The sequence below is a fragment of the Patagioenas fasciata genome, chromosome 19 (genome assembly GCF_037038585.1).
Source record: "Patagioenas fasciata isolate bPatFas1 chromosome 19, bPatFas1.hap1, whole genome shotgun sequence".
In the NCBI taxonomy this organism is placed as follows: domain Eukaryota; kingdom Metazoa; phylum Chordata; class Aves; order Columbiformes; family Columbidae; genus Patagioenas; species Patagioenas fasciata.
The window spans coordinates 13,047,031-13,067,716 of record NC_092538.1 but is presented as its reverse complement, the minus strand read 5'-3'; the positions used below and the strand labels follow the sequence as shown (position 1 = coordinate 13,067,716).

The 20,686-nt window shown below is 60.3% G+C and overlaps 1 protein-coding gene across 7 annotated transcripts in view; it reads right to left on the bottom strand.

Moving 5' to 3' along the window:
* RAP1GAP2 (RAP1 GTPase activating protein 2) overlaps window positions 1-20,686 on the bottom strand; it is a 55,376-nt gene that overhangs the window by 28,208 nt on the left and 6,482 nt on the right. For 2 of the 7 annotated variants that reach the window (XM_065852934.2, XM_065852935.2), the window contains exons 1-2: window positions 17,389-17,477; window positions 13,982-14,017 (exon numbers count right to left, since the gene is read on the bottom strand). In XM_065852934.2, coding sequence (XP_065709006.1) covers window positions 13,982-14,017; window positions 17,389-17,462 — 110 coding nt within the window. In that variant the 5' untranslated portion in view covers window positions 17,463-17,477. Of the gene's footprint in view, window positions 1-339; window positions 447-8,973; window positions 9,000-13,981; window positions 14,018-17,388; window positions 17,478-20,686 lie in introns of those variants that run through there. The other 5 variants (XM_071816880.1, XM_065852936.2, XM_071816881.1 and 2 more) reach the window with 3 other exon arrangements.

The following is a 20,686-nucleotide window of genomic DNA, read 5'->3' as shown; positions in this document are numbered from 1 at the left end:
TCTCGCTCCCCCGCAGCAGCAGGAACGGGCGTCGGGCTGACCGGCCGGGGGGAGCGGAGGAGCAGCCCCTGCCCGCACCCCCGCACCCCGCGCGGGTCGCGGTGACCCCACGCTCCGGTCCCGGGGCGGCTGCCGGCTCCGACCATCCCGGCTGCGCCCGGGTAAGAGCCGCCGCGAACCCGCTCCCGCCGCCCGCTCCGAGCCCCCAGCCCCGCTCCCGCCGACACCCCCGAGCCCCCAGCCCCGCTCCCGCCGGCCCCCCCAGCCCCGGCCCCGCGGCTGCCGAGCGGCAGGAGGGCTCTGCCCGCCCGTCCGGCGCAGGGAGCGGCCCCGCCTCACCTCTGCTCCCGGCTCTGCCGGCGGGAGCGGTGCAGCAGCCCGATGAGCACCACGGCCGCGCGGATCCCCGCCCGCCGGGACCGCATCCTGCCGCCCGCCCGGGACATCGCCGCCGCCGCTCCGGCCCGAGCCGCGCACCTGCGGCCGCGCCGCGCCCGCCCCCGCGCCCCCTGCGCGCTCCCGCCGCCGCGCGGGGATGCGCGGGGATGCGCGAGGCGGGGAGCAGCGCGTGGCTGCCACCCCCCCAGAAGTGGCCGCGGGAACGGGGACGCCCCCCTGGACCCGTGTGCCCCGCAGCCGTCACCCAGGGAGCTGCGGCGTGGGCACGGTGAGTGACCGGGGACCCACGCGCTGTGGCGGAGCTCCGGTGTCCCCACTGGCGCTGCGTTACCCCGGTCACAGAATCAGTGAGCTTGGAAAAGAGCCCAACCACCGACCCAACACAGCCAAGCGCCACTAAACCACGTCCCCAAGTGCCGTGTGTACACGTCTTTTTAATACCTGCGGGGATGGCGACTGTGCCGAGGTCTTAATGAAAACAGCCTGTGCCCGCACCCATACACCAGCTCTTTAAATGGGGGAAGTTACATTGCAGCCCCTTTAAAATCTGCACAGAGGCAAGGGTTTTCTTCCTGCCCTGCAAATGTTTTCTTCTGTCTTTTCCAAGACACCAGCAAATCTTCCCTGTACAGGACAGCTCTGGGCTGGGCCGAGCCCGGCGCCCGCTGGGCCGGTGCCAGAGATGAGCTCTCTCCCTCTCTCCCTTCTTCCCTCCCTCCTCCCGCTGCAGAGCTGCAGGAGCCAGGACTGGGAGCAGCGTGACAGCACCAGCCCTGCAGCTTGCTCTTCCACAGGGGAGCTGGCACACAGCTTGTTCCAGGAAATATATACATATAAAATTAAGTAAACTGTAAATGATCTACTTCACAACCTCAGCACCTTTCCCTGGAAGTCTTTGTTGCCATGGTGATAAAACACCCGGGTGTCTCTGCCCCCCCACCCCTCCCATCTCACCTTCCTCCTCTTCGAGTTTAATTTTCACGGGAATTAGACACAGGACTAGCTGCAGCATTCTGAGCATGTCCCTGGTTAGAGGGATGCAAACGGTCCGTGCTTTAGGCACGTATGAGAACACACAGGCGGAACTCCAGCATGCACAGGACTGAAATGTCTGCGTCTGCCCAAACCCCACTGGTGCTCTGCATCTTCACAGCCAGCCCCAGAGAAACCAAAATCCACTGCATCGTCCGGCCGAGCCCACAGAACCGCTCCCCGGTGTGCTTCAGCCAGCCCGGCCTCGCAGCCGGGAGCATCGCTTCCCACCGTGCGGCACCGCACAGCGGGCCTGCGGCAACTGTCACAGCAAAGGGGCAGGGTTTGGGGGACCCTGCTGCAAACCGGCTGCTGGCTGGGGGGCACGCATGGGCTGCGGGGCCAACCATGTCCCCCGACCACGAGCATCCCACCCAAGTGGGACATGAGGCAGCAGCAATGCCCATGGGCTTGCACGCAGCAGAGCACGAGCGGCCTGGAAACCCCGGGCCAGGGCGGTCAATCATTAACCGTGCGCGGGGCTCTCCCGGCACCGTCTGTAACAAATGTGTTTGCTCGGGAGCGAACAGCTCGCGCAGGCCGCGGAGCACATCTGGCGCGGAGCAGCTGCTCTCGCCGCCTCCGTGCCACGCTTACAGTGATCGACGTGACCTTAGCTCCGCCGTTTCTATCAAAATGCTTCAGCACAATCTCTAATCAGATCTGTTCTTGAAATTCAACCAAAAACCCCATCATCACTGTAATCTCTTTATGCATCCTACTGTAAGTCAGATCAAAAAATGTGCAATGTTATTTTTGTGAACATGCCACATTGTTCACCCCAGAAGAACCCGATGGCAGCTCAGCTGTCGCCACACCATCCGTATTGACCTGCACAGCACACGTGTGGCTCTTCAGAGTCAGGACCTGAACTTACATCCAAGATTAGTACTGTGGTATTTCAGAGATCCCGACAGGTCTTTCCAGCACAGTAATCCCAGCACACGAGTGTCGAGGGCCCCACTTCCCCACAAGGAGAATCCCAACCCACCCTCAAAACACCCCAAGATGCATTTCTGCCTCTTCAGGACAACGTCGGACGATTGCAAACTGCACGTGGTGGTGAGAGAACGCGGGTGGGTAAGAGGCAAGAGCCGTGTTAAACCAGGGTGCTGCTCCATCGCGGGCGCTCAGCTCCCACTGCGGAGCCTTGTAGCCAAGCTTCTGTTGGACCAACAAACCTCTCTGTCCTTGCAGAAAACACCTGGCTGCTTCCTTTCAAGCAGAGATCACCAGTCTGACAAACTTCTCAGGCACAGGAAAAAGAGAAAAAAAAAGAGAAATTCGAGCCTATTTCCACACCAAATGATACCAATTCTCCGGCACCTCATTAGCTTCCAGCTAATGGAGGGGGAGGGGTTTTTAATTTTAAACCTTTTACCTCTCACATTAAACAGGCAGCTTCAAATTTCATTGAGTCTCTCTCTGGAGACATTTTCCACTGTCTCTCTTCCCCTTTTCCAGACAAGTTAAGTATTAATCTCCTCTTGTTTTATGCTGAAGTGGCTTTGTATTGATCTTCAAAGATGTTCAATTCTCTCGTATTTGGAAATAGAGAATCACTTTAAGCAGACACACTCAGCCATATTTGCTTCTCCACCCAAATACGGCAAACGAGGCTGCGCTGTAATCAATTGCTTCTGGACTCTGTAGCAGCTGATGTGTGATTTATGGGACAAGGGCAAGACAATAAATGGTGAGCGGCTGCAGGAGGCTGGTGCTGGGAAGGGCAGGATTGGGAGCCGGGTTCCCGGGCTGCAGCCGTGCCAGGACCTGCGTCCCTCCGGTGCGGAGCACGGGCCGCGAGGACACGCCGGAGCCCCCTGCCCCCAGCACACGGCAGCTCCATCGGGCGGCGGGGACACCTTCCCGGGGCTGTCCCGGGGGTCTGGGTGCTCGGGTGCTGGCCATAGGGACTCTGCTCCCGAGGACGCTTGAAAAGCTGCTCTGTATTTCTACGTTCTGCTGTCTCATGAAGGCTCCAGGGCGGGCTGGGGTGGGACGCCGGGGATGCCAAGGGGAGGAGAGGAGTGAAGCAGCTGCCCCTGCTTTATGAAGAAATAAATATCTCTTTAAAAATGCACCGATGTTTTTGGTTCAGAGAGAAGAGTTTTGCAGCTAATGAGGAAGCTGGGTCCCGAGGGGCTGGACAGAGCTCACGGCAGGTTAGGACAATCACACGCCGTGATTAATAAATCACTTGGGTGGCCGGCTCATTTATGCCAAACTTGGCATTTTCTTCTGGACACTCTGCTAAGGAAGAAGGATCTGAAAATACCAGATTGTGACAAGATCAAGCCTTCATCCCCGATATTACTGAACCTCCTGTGAGCGAATGACACTTAATATTATTAAGAAGCCATATATTTATGGAATAACTTTGGCTTTTATGCTAATGCTGCAGTGAGATCAAGTGACCCCTGGGCTCGGAGCAGCCCACCGCCCTTCCCGAGCCACTCGGGGGCAGGTCCCTGCCGCGAAGGTCCCGCTGCTCGCACCGGAGCATGGGGTGCAGCCGAGCCCGGCTCCGGTGACTCAGGGATTCTCGAGCCACAGCCTCGTCAGATGGCGCAGGATAAATCCCCGACACCCCCCGCACCTCCCGTTCCAGGAGATATTTCTGGTTCCCCGGCTCACGAGGGACAGAGCCAGAAATACACCAGCTATGCCGGGCACCTGCCGTGGCCGGGCTGGGCATGGGCAGCGCGTCCCCGCCATGGCCGGTGCGGAGCCGAGAGCTCTGCCAGGGACCCTTCCCCACCGCCCCCGGTCCCTTCCCCACCGCCCCCAATGCTCGCCCAGAGACCCCCGAGCACTTCCCGCCCGTGCTGCCTGGTGCGAGCGCTGGGACGGGGCAGCTGCACCAGCACCAGGGACCAGGAGCCAGAGAGGAACAAAAGGAGCTGAAGCAGCACGACTGAAAGACAGAAATAGCAACCAGTTCTCTGCAAAGGAGCAGTCACATTCCGATTTTCCTGGCGTACAAAGAAAAGGATTTAGGAGCTGGGAAACCAGGGAGAAAGCGATTACAGCGTTTCAAACGGTGCTGCAGGAGGAGGATAAGAGTGCATACAGTTTTAAGCGAAGCATCATGAGAAATAGAGTTTTAAATTGTTACATCCAGCTCTAAGAAGTCTGATTAGAGATTTATTTTATGACTTCAGTTAGAAAGACGTAGACGAAACACCAAGAAAGCACAAAGCCAGCTCCTCCACACCGGCACTTCAAGTTTTGTCTCTTCAAACAGTGCGAGACGGTGCGATACAGCCCCAGCAGCCCCAGCGCCGTGAATCTGGGCTGATGGGAAGGGGGTGCGTGCGAGGCACAGGGCAGACCCAGCTCCCCGGCTGCCGGCCCGGCACAGCCGGCACAGCTTCCCCACCGCGCGGCGGTGCCAGCCCCGGCAGCTCCCCGTGCCCGCTGCTGGGGCTCCTCCGCAGAGCTGCAGGAGCGGTGTGCGCACGGAGTTCACCTGCCCGGCTCGACAGGGAGCCAGTGTCCCCGTCCAGAGCCCGTCACGAGAGCACACAAGCATCGACCTTTTCCCCGCCTCGGCCGAGCACAGCTTCATCTCCCCAGCACAATTATCAGCCTTCCCAGGAAATGAGCGGGGAAAGCAATCAAAGCTGCACTGAAAGAACAAAACCTCATTAGGAGCGAACGACCTCTGGCTGCAGAAGGCAGCCCAGGGTCGGCCTGCACCAGAGCAGCCCCGGCTCCGGCGCCGGGGATTCGGCACCCGCAGGGGCTGGGAGGTGGTGGGTGACACGTGGGCACCCCGTCTGCGGTCAGGGGCTTTGAGAGAAGAGACTTCAGTAGGTCAAGTGATCAGAAAAGACAACCTAAAAATAATTGGGGGCCAAAGCTGCTCATCCAGGGCTGCTGCTGCAACACTTTCCCCATCAAACACGCTGGGCCAGACAAGAACACCCAGTTCCCTGCTCCGTGTTTGTATAAAGCCATCTCTGATAGCCCGGGGGGCTCAGAGAGCTGGATCTGCTTCATGTGAGAATATACACAGATACCTATCTACATGCATCTATACATCTATCTATAGGTTCTCCTGATTTTATTTTTGGAACCATTCCTCCTTCAGCAGCCTCTAGAGAGACACAGCTTTGCTGAGCAGCTCTCAGAGAGCACCTTCCCATCAGAGGGCGGCGTTTCGGTGCCCAGCCCAGCGCTCGGCCCCGGTTCCCCGGCGCGTGGCGGGGCCCTGGCAGCGATGAGCGGAGCGGGGCTGCGGGCGGGAGCGGGGGCAGGACCCCGGGTGCAGCGTCAGCCCTGCCCCATTCACCCCCCGGAGCGACTGTGTCGCTTCCGATGGTTGAACACAGTGCGAGGGAGTCATGCCTGTGACAGCAGCACAATTATATGGAAATTGTATTCTTGATAATTTGGGGTATTTTTCCCTGTGAACGCAGGCTTTCTGAAGAGACGAGCTCCAAGATTTCGGTATTCAATTAAATTAGATCAAATCAGCAGAGGAAATAAGTCTTCACAGCATGAGCAGATCCTTTGAATTTTACTAGCAAATCAGTGAACTAAATGCCATCATTTATCATTAACATCACTAATAAAGTCAGATTCAGGATGCAGAGCAAACTAACATCAGCCACGCTCCTGACGCTTCCAGTGCCACCCTCCTTAGTCCTCGGCCCTTCCCCAGCTCCTCGTGCAGAACAAACACCGTCCCTGGACCCGTTATTCTAATCAAACGCCCCCAGTATCCCGCTGGGCGGCTCAGGAATTGGCCAAACTTCAACCTCAGCCAAGTGCTGCCCCTGCCCGAGGACGCTGCGTGGGACGCCGGAGCACGTGGGTCAGGCAGGAGGATCAGGCTGCTGGGGACAGCTCAGGAGCTGTTAGAGACAGCCACCCCTCACAGGCTTTATCGGGGCAGGGGACACTGGAGGGACACGGGGCCGGCGATGCTGGCGTGTCCCAAAGCCAGCGGCTGCGGGAAGCCAGCGCTCCAGCGCCGTCCCTGCGAGCGCCAGCCCTGCCTGGCTGTCCCAGCGCACCCAGTGACCCCCTGCACCGGACGGCGGGGACCTGGGGGGCAGCTCACGCAGGAACCGTCCCGGTGCGGGGGGCACAGCCCGACCCAGCAGCGCCCCAGGACCTGCCGCCATCTCCATCACCCGTCTCCCTCAGACACCGTGTTTGATGTGAGGGGTAAAGACATATAATTTGCGGAGCTAAAACACAGGAATTATCTCAGTGACACATCCCTACAACAGGGAATGTGCTGAAGTCAATCACATGCAGAAATGGGTTTCTATTGCTCTACAGCTTTTTCCTTGCCTCTTCCAGATCAAAAAGATGGAAAATGATGCAGTCATCAGCTTGAAAGCTGCCATCTTCCTCATTAAACCACCTCACACTGTGCACCCTCCTCAACAGCGGGGAACGAGATGAAAGGACACGACTCACACCCTGTTTCTCAGTCTTTCCCTGGGCGCTGGTGCTCAGGGAGCAGACACGGATCCCTGCTCCGATCCCGTCCTCCTGCCATCCCATTCTCACCCTCCTGCCTGGCAGCAAACCTCCTGTCCTGGAGCTCCACGTGCCAGCGCGGGCGAACCGCTGGGCTGCCACCACTGCACGGGTGAACCGCTGGGCTGACACCGCTGCGCGGGTGAACCGCTGGGCTGACACCGCTGCGCGGGTGAACCGCTGGGCTGACACCGCTGCGCGGGTGAACCGCTGGGCTGACACCGCTGCGCGGGTGAACCGCTGGGCTGACACCGCTGCGCGGGTGAACCGCTGGGCTGACACCGCTGTGCGGGTGAACCGCTGGGCTGACACCGCTGCGCGGGTGAACCGCTGGGCTGACAGCGCTGCGCGGGTGAACCGCTGGGCTGACAGCGCTGCGCGGGTGAACCGCTGGGCTGACACCGCTGCGCGGGTGAACCGCTGGGCTGACACCGCTGTGCGGGTGAACCGCTGGGCTGACACCGCTGTGCGGGTGAACCGCTGGGCTGACACCGCTGCGCGGGTGAACCGCTGGGCTGACAGCGCTGCGCGGGTGAACCGCTGGGCTGACACCGCTGCGCGGGTGAACCGCTGGGCTGACACCGCTGCGCGGGTGAACCGCTGGGCTGACAGCGCTGTGCGGGTGAACCGCTGGGCTGACACCGCTGTGCGGGTGAACCGCTGGGCTGACACCGCTGTGCGGGTGAACCGCTGGGCTGACAGCGCTGCGCGGGTGAACCGCTGGGCTGACAGCGCTGCGCGGGTGAACCGCTGGGCTGACACCGCTGCGCGGGTGAACCGCTGGGCTGACACCGCTGCGCGGGTGAACCGCTGGGCTGACACCGCTGCGCGGGTGAACCGCTGGGCTGACACCGCTGCGCGGGTGAACCGCTGGGCTGACAGTGCTGTGCGGGTGAACCGCTGGGCTGACACCGCTGTGCGGGTGAACCGCTGGGCTGACACCGCTGCACAGGGTTTGGGAGCTCCGGTGCAGACCTGGTTGGAGCCCTGTCCGCCCTCCGGCCCCCGGTGCAGCGGGACGGGCAGTTATCGGCCCCCTGTCACTGAGCAACAGAACCCGTGTCACCTCAGGGAAGAGAACATCAAGCTCTGCCCTCCAAATTGAAGAGGATTAGCACCAAACTGCGTGTTGGAGGAAGCAGCTGTCCTTGGCGTGACGTTGGAGAGGAAGGAGACAGCCCGGTGTCTGCACGCAGTGACCTTTGGGTCTTCTCGCAGACCCCCTGACGCAGCCCTGACCCGTCCACGGACGTCACGGCCCCACACGCTCTGCTGGGCGGGAGCCTGGGACGAGCCGGGGGTTCACACCAGCCCTGGGGAGACGTGGGGCTCTCGAGTACCCCTCGGGATCAGCGCTGATGCCGTTTGCAAACCAAGCACAAAAACAGCCCCTCCGAACCCCCGGCACACCCCAGCTCACAGCCCATCCTCCCGCGCACCCCGATATTCGGGAGCAGGCACCGGCTGGCAGGTGGTGCCTCCATCACACCAGGCATCAGGGCTCCCTCCCCCTGCCACGACAATATTTGCTTTTAGAAGGCTGCTATTCTCCCTAGCAGCTGCCTTCCGATTGTCTGCAAACGGCTCCTATTTTGACAAGCTATAAATATGGGAGGAGAAGAGAGATATATAAACCAGCCCAGTTTGTTAGTTCTGAAACAGAGCTAAAAATAGACCCACGTGGGGTTGCTAAGTCCTCTGGGCAGATGTAATTGTGGATAATCTAGCTTTAAATATGCGAAGGCTGTTCTGACAGCAACAACAACATTTTAACATATGGGACCGGCAGCACGGGAGCAGAACGCGCCGCCGCAGCTCCTCCAGTGTCACCGGGACGCGCCATTTGCACTGCCAGGTCCCAGCCCACGGCCTCGCTCTGTAGCTGGGGCTTCTGCCATAATAAACCCCCAGATAAACCCGAATATCCACAGCAAGCCGTGGAGAGGAAAGCGCCCAGGCAAACAGTGCGGGACGCCTCCGGGGCAGGAGCATCGCGGAGCTGTGCGTGTTCCCACCCTGAAACGTGGTGCAGAGAAGGCTCACCAGGCGGAATGGCTGGAACACCCCGTCCTCACAGCACAGCACCTTGTCCTCCCGGGAGCTCCCTGTCCCGGGGGCTGTGGAACGTGCCCAGGATGCCGCGTGGGGCTGGGCGTCTGCAGGGCGATAACCGCCCTTCCACGAAGAGGGACGCGCTCCGCCTGCGCGCCCGAGATACGGGGCAGACGTTGGGACTGGCTGGATCGGGTGAACCCCCAGCAGCCCCAGGGCCAGCCGAGGCAGGGCTGGTTGTGCCCCCTGCCGGGTGAGCACCCCAGCTGGGTTGCACCCCCATCCCTGCCACCACCCTCTGCTCACGGTGTGTCCCCGTTCGTCACCTCCTGGCCGCAGCAGTACCGCCTGCAGCAGGGTGTTCTGTCACACAACCCACAGCGAGCAGCCGCGCGATGCTGCTCACGGGGACCCTCGGTCCAGTACCCGCCCCGGCACCCTGGGAGCTGGGGAGCAGAGACCGACCACCCGACCCGTCCCTCTCCCCCACGGACTGCGTGCCGGCAGCTGCTGGGGCCGGTGCTGCCGTCCCAGCTGGCACAGCGGGTACCAAGCAGCAGCAACAGCCCCGGGGCTTTGCCTTCCTCCCCGTCAGTGTCCTGCCAGGCCGAGCTGTCACCTCGGCTCTGCGTTAAGCCGGCGCTGATATCCATCTGTGCAGCCGCGGTTCCCCGGTGCTGGCACCAACCGCAGGAGGCGGCGCTCGGGCAGCAGATGGCGAGCGGGGCCGGCGGCAGCCAGCGCCCGCGGCAGCAACAGGGACTGTCACCGTCCCTGGCCACTCGCCTGCAGCCTCCGCGGCTCCTGAGGGGTTTGTCACTCCAGCCAGTGGCCAAGCCACCGCAGGGACATGGGCACAAGAGCTGCCACTGTCACAGGACTGGTTCTGCCTGGGATGCCATGTCAAGTCATGTGCTGTCACCTCCCCACACGGCGTGACATGGATCTCCAGGAGAGGGAGCAGAGCAGCAGCTTCACAGGGGAGCTGTTAAACGAGGTGAATTGTGGTTTTACAGGGATGGTAACACTTCCAGGTGCCCTTTGTTCCCCACTGCCAGGGGGACACAGGAAACCTGCGGGAACCCACCGACACCTGCGAGGGGGCAGCAGGCTCACGGCCCGTCGCGGACAGGCTACATTTCCATTGGAACTTTACAAATCAAACCCCATGGGAAACCTGCCCGCCTGCCCCACACGCTGCCAGCGGCTGCTCTGCCATGCTTTTGATAGCATTTTCTTTGTAGTGCAACGCATGTGCTACTACAGCTGAAGTATAGCTACAAAATATGCATTTGCATGTAACTACCCATTTTAAAAGGTGGTAATAAAGTCAAAAGAATTTACTTAGACACAATCTGCTCTCCAGACCTCGTCTTCACAGGACCTCGGCACAAACCTCCGAGATTACTGCAACAGTCCCTGCAGCTGCTGCCAAGGAGCTCAATCATTCCCACATCGTCCCATTAACTCAGCTCTGGCCCATCAAATATTAAAGAGTCTCAAACGGGATGCAGCTCATTTTACGAAGGTCAAGTAAATCTTTCCTCTCTTCTCTTCCCACCTTTATCTTCCACCACCGTTCCCACCATCAGATGAGCATCACATGCTCTTTCATGCGAGTTTTAGCTGTACACACACTGTCTCGCAGTAACTGGTGTACAAGGCTCCTCTGTTTCATAGAGATGTGACCGTTCCATTGCTGGTTTTGTTTTATAAGGCTAAAGCAAGAGATGACTGCCTGTCACAGCCCCAGCCCCTCTCCCGGCACCTGGGCCCCCAGCACCGGCTCCTGCCACCCCCCTGGGGACATGCACCCCAAAAACAGCCAGCAGAGCATTCCCAAGCCCTCTCGCAAGCTTCGCATCCCTGTGCGCTGCCTCTGGGCACCTTGCGAGGCCCCAGGTGCAGCCCCGGCGCCCCAAGCAGCCCACAGCCACCCACGCAGCCCCAGACTCGGCCTCCCCTGCCCCAGAGCAGCGGGTTTGAGAGCCGGGGACGGCCCATCGCAGCAGCACGTTTAAACACAGAGCAGCGGGTTCGAGAGCCGGGGACGGCCCATCGCAGCAGCACGTTTAAACCCAGAGCGATGGCACCTGGCACAGCAGCTCCGCGCTGGGGAGCCCCGGCGCCAGGCAGGGCACAGGCACGGCCCCCGTGCAGAGCCCGACCCAAACTCACCGCAGCTTTCTGGGCACGTTGGGGCTGAGCAGAGAACACGGCCGTGCAGCAGCAGCCGCCCAGGGATGCTCAGTCCGCTGCAGTGCTCCCCGTACCATCCGCGCACCTGTCACTAACGGGGAGCACTGACCCCCGGCCGCGACGCCAGGGCTCCCCGTCCATCGCCTCCCCGCGACTCTCCCACTCTGCAACATCTACTCAATCTCCCTGGTTCCCAGTCCCTCAGACACACTCACGGTTACCATAGGAACTAATGAAACCCAAACTAAAAATGAAAAGGGAAAAGTGCTTTGATCCTCTGGTGCCACCTGCATGTGTGAGTTTATCACAGAGCAGCCGCAGGGGAGCGTCCCGCAGCCTTGGGTCTGCCGTGCTCGGTCTCACCAAACACCGGCTTTGTGCAAGATCCCAGCATTTGCTCTCACCCCCCCAGAGCCCACCAGGACACACAGACTGCTGGGACACACAGCCCGCCAGGACACACAGACTGCTGGGACACACAGCCCGCCGGGACACACAGACTGCTGGGACACACAGCCCGCCGGGACACACAGACTGCTGGGACACACAGCCCGCCGGGACACACAGCCCGCCGGGACACACAGACTGCTGGGACACACAGCCCGCCGGGACAGACAGACTGCCGGGACACACAGCCCGCCGGGACACACAGACTGCCGGGACACACAGCCCGCCGGGACACACAGCCCGCCGGGACACACAGACTGCTGCGACACACAGCCCGCCGGGACACACAGACTGCTGGGACACACAGCCCGCCGGGACACACAGCCCGCCGGGACACACAGCCCGCCGGGACACACAGACTGCTGGGACACACAGCCCGCCGGGACACACAGCCCGCCGGGACACACAGACTGCTGGGACACACAGCCCGCCGGGACACACAGCCCGCCGGGACACACAGCCCGCCGGGACACACAGACTGCTGGGACACACAGCCCGCCGGGACACACAGCCCGCCGGGACACACAGCCCGTCAGGACAGACAGACCACCAGGACACACAGCCCGCCGGGACACACAGCCCGCCGGGACAGACAGCCCGCCGGGACAGACAGCCCGCCGGGACAGGGCACTTGCTGCCACCCCAGCAAACAGCCCCTGCCCCGGGCGCGAAGGGTCGCCCCAGTGGGGGCTACTGCAGCCTCCCCGTGCCTGGGACTCCCTCTGCAGCCAAAGTCTCAGGGCCACATCCAGCACCACGCACTGCTCCTCCCCTGCCAGGTTTCTGCAAGTCAATATTGATGTCTGCAGCGTGCACAAGGCTCATGAAGGGCTCTTTGGCTTGCAGAAAGCAGCTTGTCTTTTTGTTAACAAGTTATACAGGCAAAGAAAATTGCCTACGCCTGATGTCTTAGCCAGAAGGCTAATAATAAGCAATAATAAGAGGGTGTTAGAAAACCAAACTTTCTTTTTTTTTAAAGCTTTTACAAGTATCTAATGTGGCTCTGGCTGGGCCCCAATTACAGAACCATTTAATGAAGCAATCTGTCCACAAAGCAGAAGCGTTTTGAGGCTGCAGAAAGCTTCAGCTGCTAATAGAGAGGATGGAACTGCTCCAGTGGATGTTCACCGACCTCGCTGAGCAAAACCCTCCTGGGGCCGGGGCAGGAGGGAGAGCGAGAAATGCAGCCCCAGACCCTCACCCTGGCCCCAGCACACCCACAGCACCGGGTCCCATGGGGTCCCACAGCACCGGGTCCCACAGCACCGGGTCCCATGGCAGTGTGTCCCACGGCAGCGGGTCCCACGGCAGCGGGTCCCATGGCAGTGTGTCCCACAGCAGCGGGTCCCATGGCAGTGTGTCCCACGGCAGCGGGTCCCACGGCAGCGGGTCCCACGGCAGCGGGTCCCATGGCAGTGTGTCCCACAGCACCGGGTCCCATGGCAGTGTGTCCCACGGCAGCGGGTCCCATGGCAGTGTGTCCCACAGCACCGGGTCCCATGGCAGTGTGTCCCACGGCAGCGGGTCCCACGGCAGCGGCACTAACTGCCCCGTACAGCGGGGAAAGGAGGTTAAATGGTATTTCTGCCACAGGATTGCTGCGTGGGACCTGAGACAAAATCAGGGCACAGCGTACGGCAGCATACAAGGAGCAGCGAAATCCTTCTCAGCTCCACAGGAAAAGGAAAGTCTATGGAGATTTCCCTCCCCTCCCAAAAGTGGTAAATGTTGATTTAAACTTCTCATTAGCTCAGCAAAACCCTGAGCAAGGAGCTCAGCAGCAGCGTCTCTGTTGTGCTGTTTCCAGCAGGCACTTGCAGGTTCATTCAGGTGCCCCCGAGGCTCTCTATATACTTTTCCATTAATGAATAATTTGCACAAGTGATGATTATAGAGGGAGAGCGCCTGAGCCGTCACCCACGCACATTACCTGAGCTCAGCGGAGGCTTGGTCAGAACATTTCTATATTAGCTCACGGTTGCACTGGTAGTGCCAGAGCTGCACGTGTGCTTGCAGCGGAAAAGCTGTGACCTGGGGAGCTGATCTGGACACGGGAGGATCCACCACGGCGGGAGGGAAGGGATCAGTTCCCTGGTTGCGCGGCATGGGAGCAGGAGCTCAGAACAGCACAGGCACCCTCATCCCACCGACACCACCCCCTTTCCAGACTGCAAGATTCAAAACGAAAATCCCCAGGCTTCACAGAATGTACAGCCAGCAGCTCAGTGTGGCCCAGCACCGCTGCCGGAGCTGGGACCGGGACAGCCCAGCTGACTCCAGCACGCACAGAGCCATCGCTCACACTGCGCGTCTCACGGGAAACGCTCTGAACGAGAGGAGTGTGGGTACTCACTTGATCTTCAGGCTGGCGAGCATCGTCTTGTCGATCCTGGAGAGGAAGCAGAGGAGCGAGTTACTCAGGCGCAGGCGGGAGGGCTGTCCCCCCGACACGGGCGCTGTCCCCCCGACACGGGCGCTGTCCCCAGCATCTCCTTCGGAGGTGCCGTTGCTCTGGCTGACACGATGATCACTACAGAAAGGCCTGCCCAGAAAACAAAACCCGCCAAAATCTAACCCAAACTTAAGCCTGGAAGCAAGTAAGACTGTCCCCACCCAGCAGCGGCCAGGGATTTACCCCGTTACGTACCCCGTACCCACCGCGAGCACCCACGAACGTGCCGAGAGCCCTGGACAGGGAACACAGAGCTGCCCATCGCGCCCGGCCCGGCCGGCTGCTGTGGGGCCAGGAGCCCCAGTCGCTTCACTTGTTTATTTGGCAGCACTAGTAAGTGCCAACCTCCACAGAATCATTATGGTTCGACTCATATCAATATAATTAATGCAAATCATAGCAATGTCTCAAAATACAAAATTATGTCTTTTGGCAGTCATTGCAAATGCTCTGTTATCTGCCACACAGAATAAATGCTACATCTCTCAAAAAATAAACCAAATACCAAAAAAAACCCAAACCACACACAGAGTTGTTTCTCACTGTGATCACAGAGGCCACGGCGAGGCTGCAGAAATGCGGTTTCCCCTCTACTCGCAGCTTTACGCTGCCGGGCTGAACTTCTCCATCGGGAGCAGGCTGTACCACGGCGACGCGGCGGGGCGATCCCTGGCACGCCGTGCCACCAGCGGAGCCGGCACCGGGCAGACACGGCAGGAACCCCCACGGGGTGTCCCTGCTCTCCACGGCTGGGGTGTCCCCAGCTCGACCTCCTGCCCTCGCCATCTCCCGTCCCTGGTCCCTCAGACCGACACCGCGCTCACAAAGCCCCGGCAGCCCCGTCCCAGGCATTGCCCCAAAACCAGCTCCATGCTCCGCCCCCGAGCGCCCGCTCGCTGCTGCTCCTAAAATAGACCCAGGGCACCTGCTATTGTCACTTAATGCTTAACAAGCCTGTCCACAGGCCCTGTTGGTCATTAAATCACGCTGAACATTAAAGCACGCTGGTGTAAATTGCTGTTGCCAGGCTCGGTGGCAGATGCCAGCGAGCCAAAGGGACAGAGGGTGGTGTGGCAACTCCTGCCCGCGCGGAGTGGCACCGAGCGGCTCCATCTGGAACCGCAGGAAAGAAAAATCCGTTGATGTTATTTGGCCTCTTGAAGGGAAAATTTAAAAAAGAGGCACTTGAAAAAAAAACAAAACAAAACAAAAACAAAAAACCAAACAAACGAAACACAAGAAAGAAAACCCCGTGCAGGGGAAACCGCAGCTGCGATATGACTAAGTTTAGAGCCGCTTCGTCAGGCCCTCCCTGCACCCGCTGCCGAGGTGGGGTGAAGTGAAACAGCCCACGCCCATCGGCCTCTCCCTGCAGCCCTGGGGCTCCCGAGCCCTGTCCCACAGCTTTGGGGGTCACCCTGCCCCGCCACCAGCTCCTGGGTGCCCAGGGCCCGGCAGGGGGCAGCTGGCACACACGTCGGTCACCGGGGCCGTGGGGCCGGGCAGGGGGGCGGGCAGGGGGCAGCTCCTGGGCGCACACCCCACACCTCCACATCACCCCCACGTGTGTCCCTGCGTCCAAGAGCAGCAGCACCACAGCTGCCGCCCGGGACAAGCGGGTGCTGCGGGACCGTGCTGGCAGCAGGTGCAGCGGGCACACGGAACAAAACCCGATGTTCACCCCAGCACGGGGCTGGGAACGGCGGCTGCAGGCGCAGGGGCGGTGGTGGGGTGTGCCTGGCGCCCCACGCGCGGTCCCCACAGGAAGGGTGTGTGTCACCGCGGCCGGGTGGCTGTGACAAGATGCAGATGCAGGTACCGGGCTGCAGCAGGTCCCTCCCTTTCCCGTAAACACCCAGGGAAGCGTTTTCCCGGCCGTGTGCTGGTCCCTGGGTGACACACGACTGCGAGGGGTGACTTGCCCAGCAAGCAGCAGCCCCGCCGGGGAGCTCCCCCCACAGAACAGAGAACAGGGGTCCCCACGCCGCGGTCTCTCTCCCTGTGCACACCCCCGTGTTGACAGATTCACAGGGAAGCCCGCAGCCCACACCCCGCCCTGGCCGCGATGGCGGCGCAGCCTCCCAACAGCCAGCAGACCACACTTTTCCTGCGCAGCGCTCTGGCCCGTGGTTATCTTTACCCTGCAACGGCCGAAGTGCAGAAGGAAAACAACTGAGCAAAGCCCAGGTGGCCCCGAATGCCCCCGGCAGGCGGGTGACAGCCCTGTCCCACGCTCCTGTCCCCATCCGCAGCTCCCGGGATGTGCCTGGCGCGGTTTGGACCCGGAGCCACCGCTCCCGACGGCAGCTGCCCCAGAGCTGCCATCTCTCTCTGCCACTAAACGAGCCCACATTTCACAAAGCTTATTTGTACAGAAGTTTATCAGGGTGCTTCCTTCCCATTTTTACAAAAGAAAAAAGATCCCGCTCAGACAAAACACACGGCATCAGGGAGGCGCTGCTGTTCCCAGGAGACTTTGCTGAAGCTCTTGATGAGTTCGCTGCCCTCCCGCACCTGTCCCGGTTACTCAGCGTTTCCCCAGCAGGTTTCAAGCAGCTCCGAGCCCACGGGCACAAGCCCTTCCCCAAAGCCCAGCGCTCCTGGTTGCCCAGCCCCAGCCACACAGCGAGGGGACAGCACAGGGACCCCTCTGCCCCCGTGCCAAACAGCCAAAATCAGTACAGAATTGCCGATTTGGCCATCAGTTCCCACGGGCTGATCACGATCACACAGCACGGACTCAGAATGGGCATAAAATACCTTAGAGTGAGGGAAAGCAGAGGAAGGGCAGAGGGAGAACAGTGCCACTTGCTTAGACAGTTCCCCTACAGACGGACACGTCTGGGAGGGCAGGGACAGCAGCAGCAAACAGCCCCGCTGAGCCCAGGGTGCCGGCGGCACCGCGGCGCTCTGCCGAGGACAGACGGGGCAGGGGTGACTCAGGGAGGCACCGATGGGCACGGGAACCTGCCATGAACCAGGCGGGACCTCACCGCACATGCCACAAGGGGCCGAAGGCGGCCGTGAGCATCAGTGCCTGGGTGGAGGGAGAGCGGGTGGCAGGTCCTCAGCAACGAAAGGAGCCGGCGCAGAGCCACAAGGTGCTCTCACAGGGGACATGGCCATGGGAGCCCACCAGGAGCCCCAGGAGGTGCCTCAGCACTCAGCACCCACGGGGCTCACGAGGGGTCACCAGGGCTCGGCACTGTGGTGATTCCTCCTGTGAGCCGTGGAGGGCAGAAAAGCTCCGGGCACAGCGCTGCGCTGCCAGCAGCGAGGGGGACAGGGAGGAGAGGAAAGGCACCCACCAGCCATAGCCGCCGAAGGAGACGCTGCGCTTTCTCTGGAACATGGCGGTGGCTCGATGCTGCGCTCCGGCCATGGGGGCCGCGGTGACGGAGCCGGCAGCACCGCGTGCCAGCCGTGCCGAGGACAGCGCGGTGGGTGCTTCCTGCCCGCGCTGTGCGGGGGACCCGGCCCTTCCTGCTCAGCGCCCAGCGCAGAGGCGCATGCACACGCACACAAAACACCAGAAAAGTCATTTCCTTTTTTCGTGGCCCGAGGCTTTTCACAACCTCGCGCTGCAGATATCGTATTTCTGCGAGTGGTGGGAGCCACAGGCAGGGCTGCCTGGGCAGCGCGCTGAGCCATGGGCACAGCGCCGCGCACCAGCACCATGCCACGGGCCGCGTCCACCCCATCTGCCCAGCCACCGCAACCGGTGCAGATGTCACCAGTGGCAATGCTGAGGTGTCCCTGCTGGGGTGGCTCTGCCCCCGGCTGTCCCCAAGTGTCCCCATGGCTGGCTCTGTGGCAGGGGATCCTCCGACTGACCTGTCAGTGTGTTTCATAGGACATCGTGCTAAAAGCATTAAAACTCAATCACCAAAAATCCCATCATGACAAACAGATCCCCCGCGAGGCACCTCATCCCAGCCCGAGCAGCTGCCACACGCAGGTTTCCTCTCCTCCAGTCCCCCAGCAGCTCCACGACACCAAACCTTTCATCTGCAGCCCGACCACAGCGAAAACCCCGCGGTCCTTTAACAGCCGGGCTGCAGCAATCCATCTAAATGGAAATGCTGACCTCTAGCTGGTATGAGCTTACATCAGCGACCGAGTCCCACGGCAGCCATCCCTGCATCAGCTGGAAGCCTCCTGCTGCCACCGTCCCACCGGTCTGGCTGCTCGAGCACTCACCTCCCGCTCCGGTGACCTGAAGCATCACCCGGTGCACACAGCAAACACCCCCTGCTGCGGCCCCGGCGGCGCTTGGTCCAGCGTGCGGCACTCGCAGGGGTCAGACTCCCATCCCAGCACCCAGCAGCTTCAAACAGAGAGACATCTGGATTCTGTCTGATGTGTGAAAGAAGGAGGGGAGGACGCGGGGCTGGAGAGAGAAATCGCTCAATTCCAGGGAAAAAACTTGGATTGAAATCCAGCTATTTCTACTCCTACTTTTCGGCCCACAGCCATCTCTCTCCTTAAAGGCACGAAATGATGGAAATGCTTTGCAGTTTAGAGCTCCTAAGGACATTATTTAAAAAAAAAAACCCCAAATGCTGCAGGCTTCAAAGCCATCATTTAGGTACCATGAAATATTTGGAGCAGACATCTGCTTTGAGAACATTTGCTTCTGGCCTGCGTGCTCCGTGTCAAAGCTCTGCACCAGCAGCAGGGTGACGCTATCCTCTCACTTCATCTGCCCCCAGGTCACGTCTTTCTGACACTCGTACCAGTTGATTTCTGCCCAGCTCTACTGCGATCCGCACAGATTCACACCCCCCCGGGATTTCGGAGCCCAGCAGGGCAGGACCTTGCTCAGCCATAGGGACATTGTCCCCACCGGCCCGTGGGACCAGCGCCCGGGACACCCGTGGCTGGGGGAGCCGAAGCAGAGCTCTCCCTGCTCCCCACCAGATACAGGTGACAAACCGCATTTGAACAGGTTAAACACACACCACGGGCTCAACTGCAACTCCCAGAGGCCACCAGCCTCCCTCTGCTCAGCACCACCTCACCCGCACGGGAGCACATCCAGAAAGAGTTTGTCTGCAATGACATTTTCTCACTTCCCCTCTTCCCCTCAAGGTATTTTGCACAGTTGGGCTCAGAAACAAAAGGGAAAATAAACCCTCCTCCCTTCAGAGCCGGCACAGCCAAGTCACAGCTGACCAGTGAAAACGAAGGAACAAGGGCCCGGGGGAGGATGTCTCCTTGGCACCATCTGCACCAGACAAAATTAACAGTTCTCAGGGCACCTGCCGGAGCCGGGGGCTCCCGTTGTGGGAGCAGCAGCGGAGGCAGCAGCCACGCTGCTAACGAGCCCATTAATAAACCCAAACTCCCCTGGAGCATCTGCAGCTCCCAGGGCGCAGTGCACAGGAGAGGTACCCGAGCCTCGGCTGCTGCACCGCACCCCAGCAGCCGGTACGGGCACAGGAGGGCCTGGCCGGGCACCGGGCCATCTCCCGGCAGCCAGAGCCCACGCCACGGAGCAGAATTATGCCCAGGAAGGACAGCGTAATTCTTTCCTTTGTTTCTGAGGCTAAGAGAGACTGATTGCATCATTAGTGCTTTAATATTGCATGCGGCAGCTGACGGTATTCATCTTGCTATTATGATTCTGAGGAAGGTTGTGGGCACCCAGAAATATTAGATTTTGTCCTGGCAGGAAGAACACGCTGTGCATATTACCAGCCTCAACGTACAAAGCAAAGGAAAGCAGTGTCCGAATTAGCTCTGACTCAGTGCACGGAATATTTTTAACAGTATTTTCTCCCCTTCACGGCACTGCTGAAGTAAAAAGAAGTGTGTAACTCAATGCCTTAAAGAGCAGCTTCCCACAAAACCCAGCTTGCTCTCTAAGGTCAGACCCATCCATAAGCCAGGCAGCAGCTCAAGGACCTGCAGAAACAGGCGAACTAACCCAGCCAGGTTTGGGACCACAGCAAGGGCCGTTCAGAGCCGCTCTCCCGGGAACGCCGGCGCGGGTGGGAGCAGAGCTGTGCCCAGCCTGGCACAGGCTGCAGCGCTCGCAGGACCCCTGTGCGGGAAGGTGAGGCCAAACTGCAAAGCCTGGGCTGCTTCAGGACGGTAACACCAGCAGAAATCAATGTGTTGAAGTATTTCTAGGTCTGAAGTCTGTCGATGCTAATTTGTCTTTTCTTTGCAGCATTGATTGCGTTGTTTCCAGGCAGTGCAGAGGGAGGGTGAGAAAGGCCCATCCAGGCTGTAGGTTCAGAAGCAAATCCCCCACTCCTGCCACGCGTAGCAAGCGACTCCCCATCCCTCCCAGACTCATTGCACGGAGCACCGGGGAGCTCGGCACAACCCATCGGGGCCCCGGCTGCTGCCTTCAGGCCTCCCGGGGTAACCGGCTTTCCTGAGCGCCCTGCAGCACCAAAAACATCACCAGCATTTGTGTTTTGGACACGCATGCGCTCTCTGGGCACCCAGCCTGACACACGTGAGCAACTGGTTTCCCCAGCATCACACGACCCAGCTCTGTACCGCAGAGGGACACGGAGCTGGTCTGATCGCAGTGAAAGTCATCACGCAGGCTCCCAGGCTCATTAATTCTTCTCAGCCCAGTAGGAATTTAAC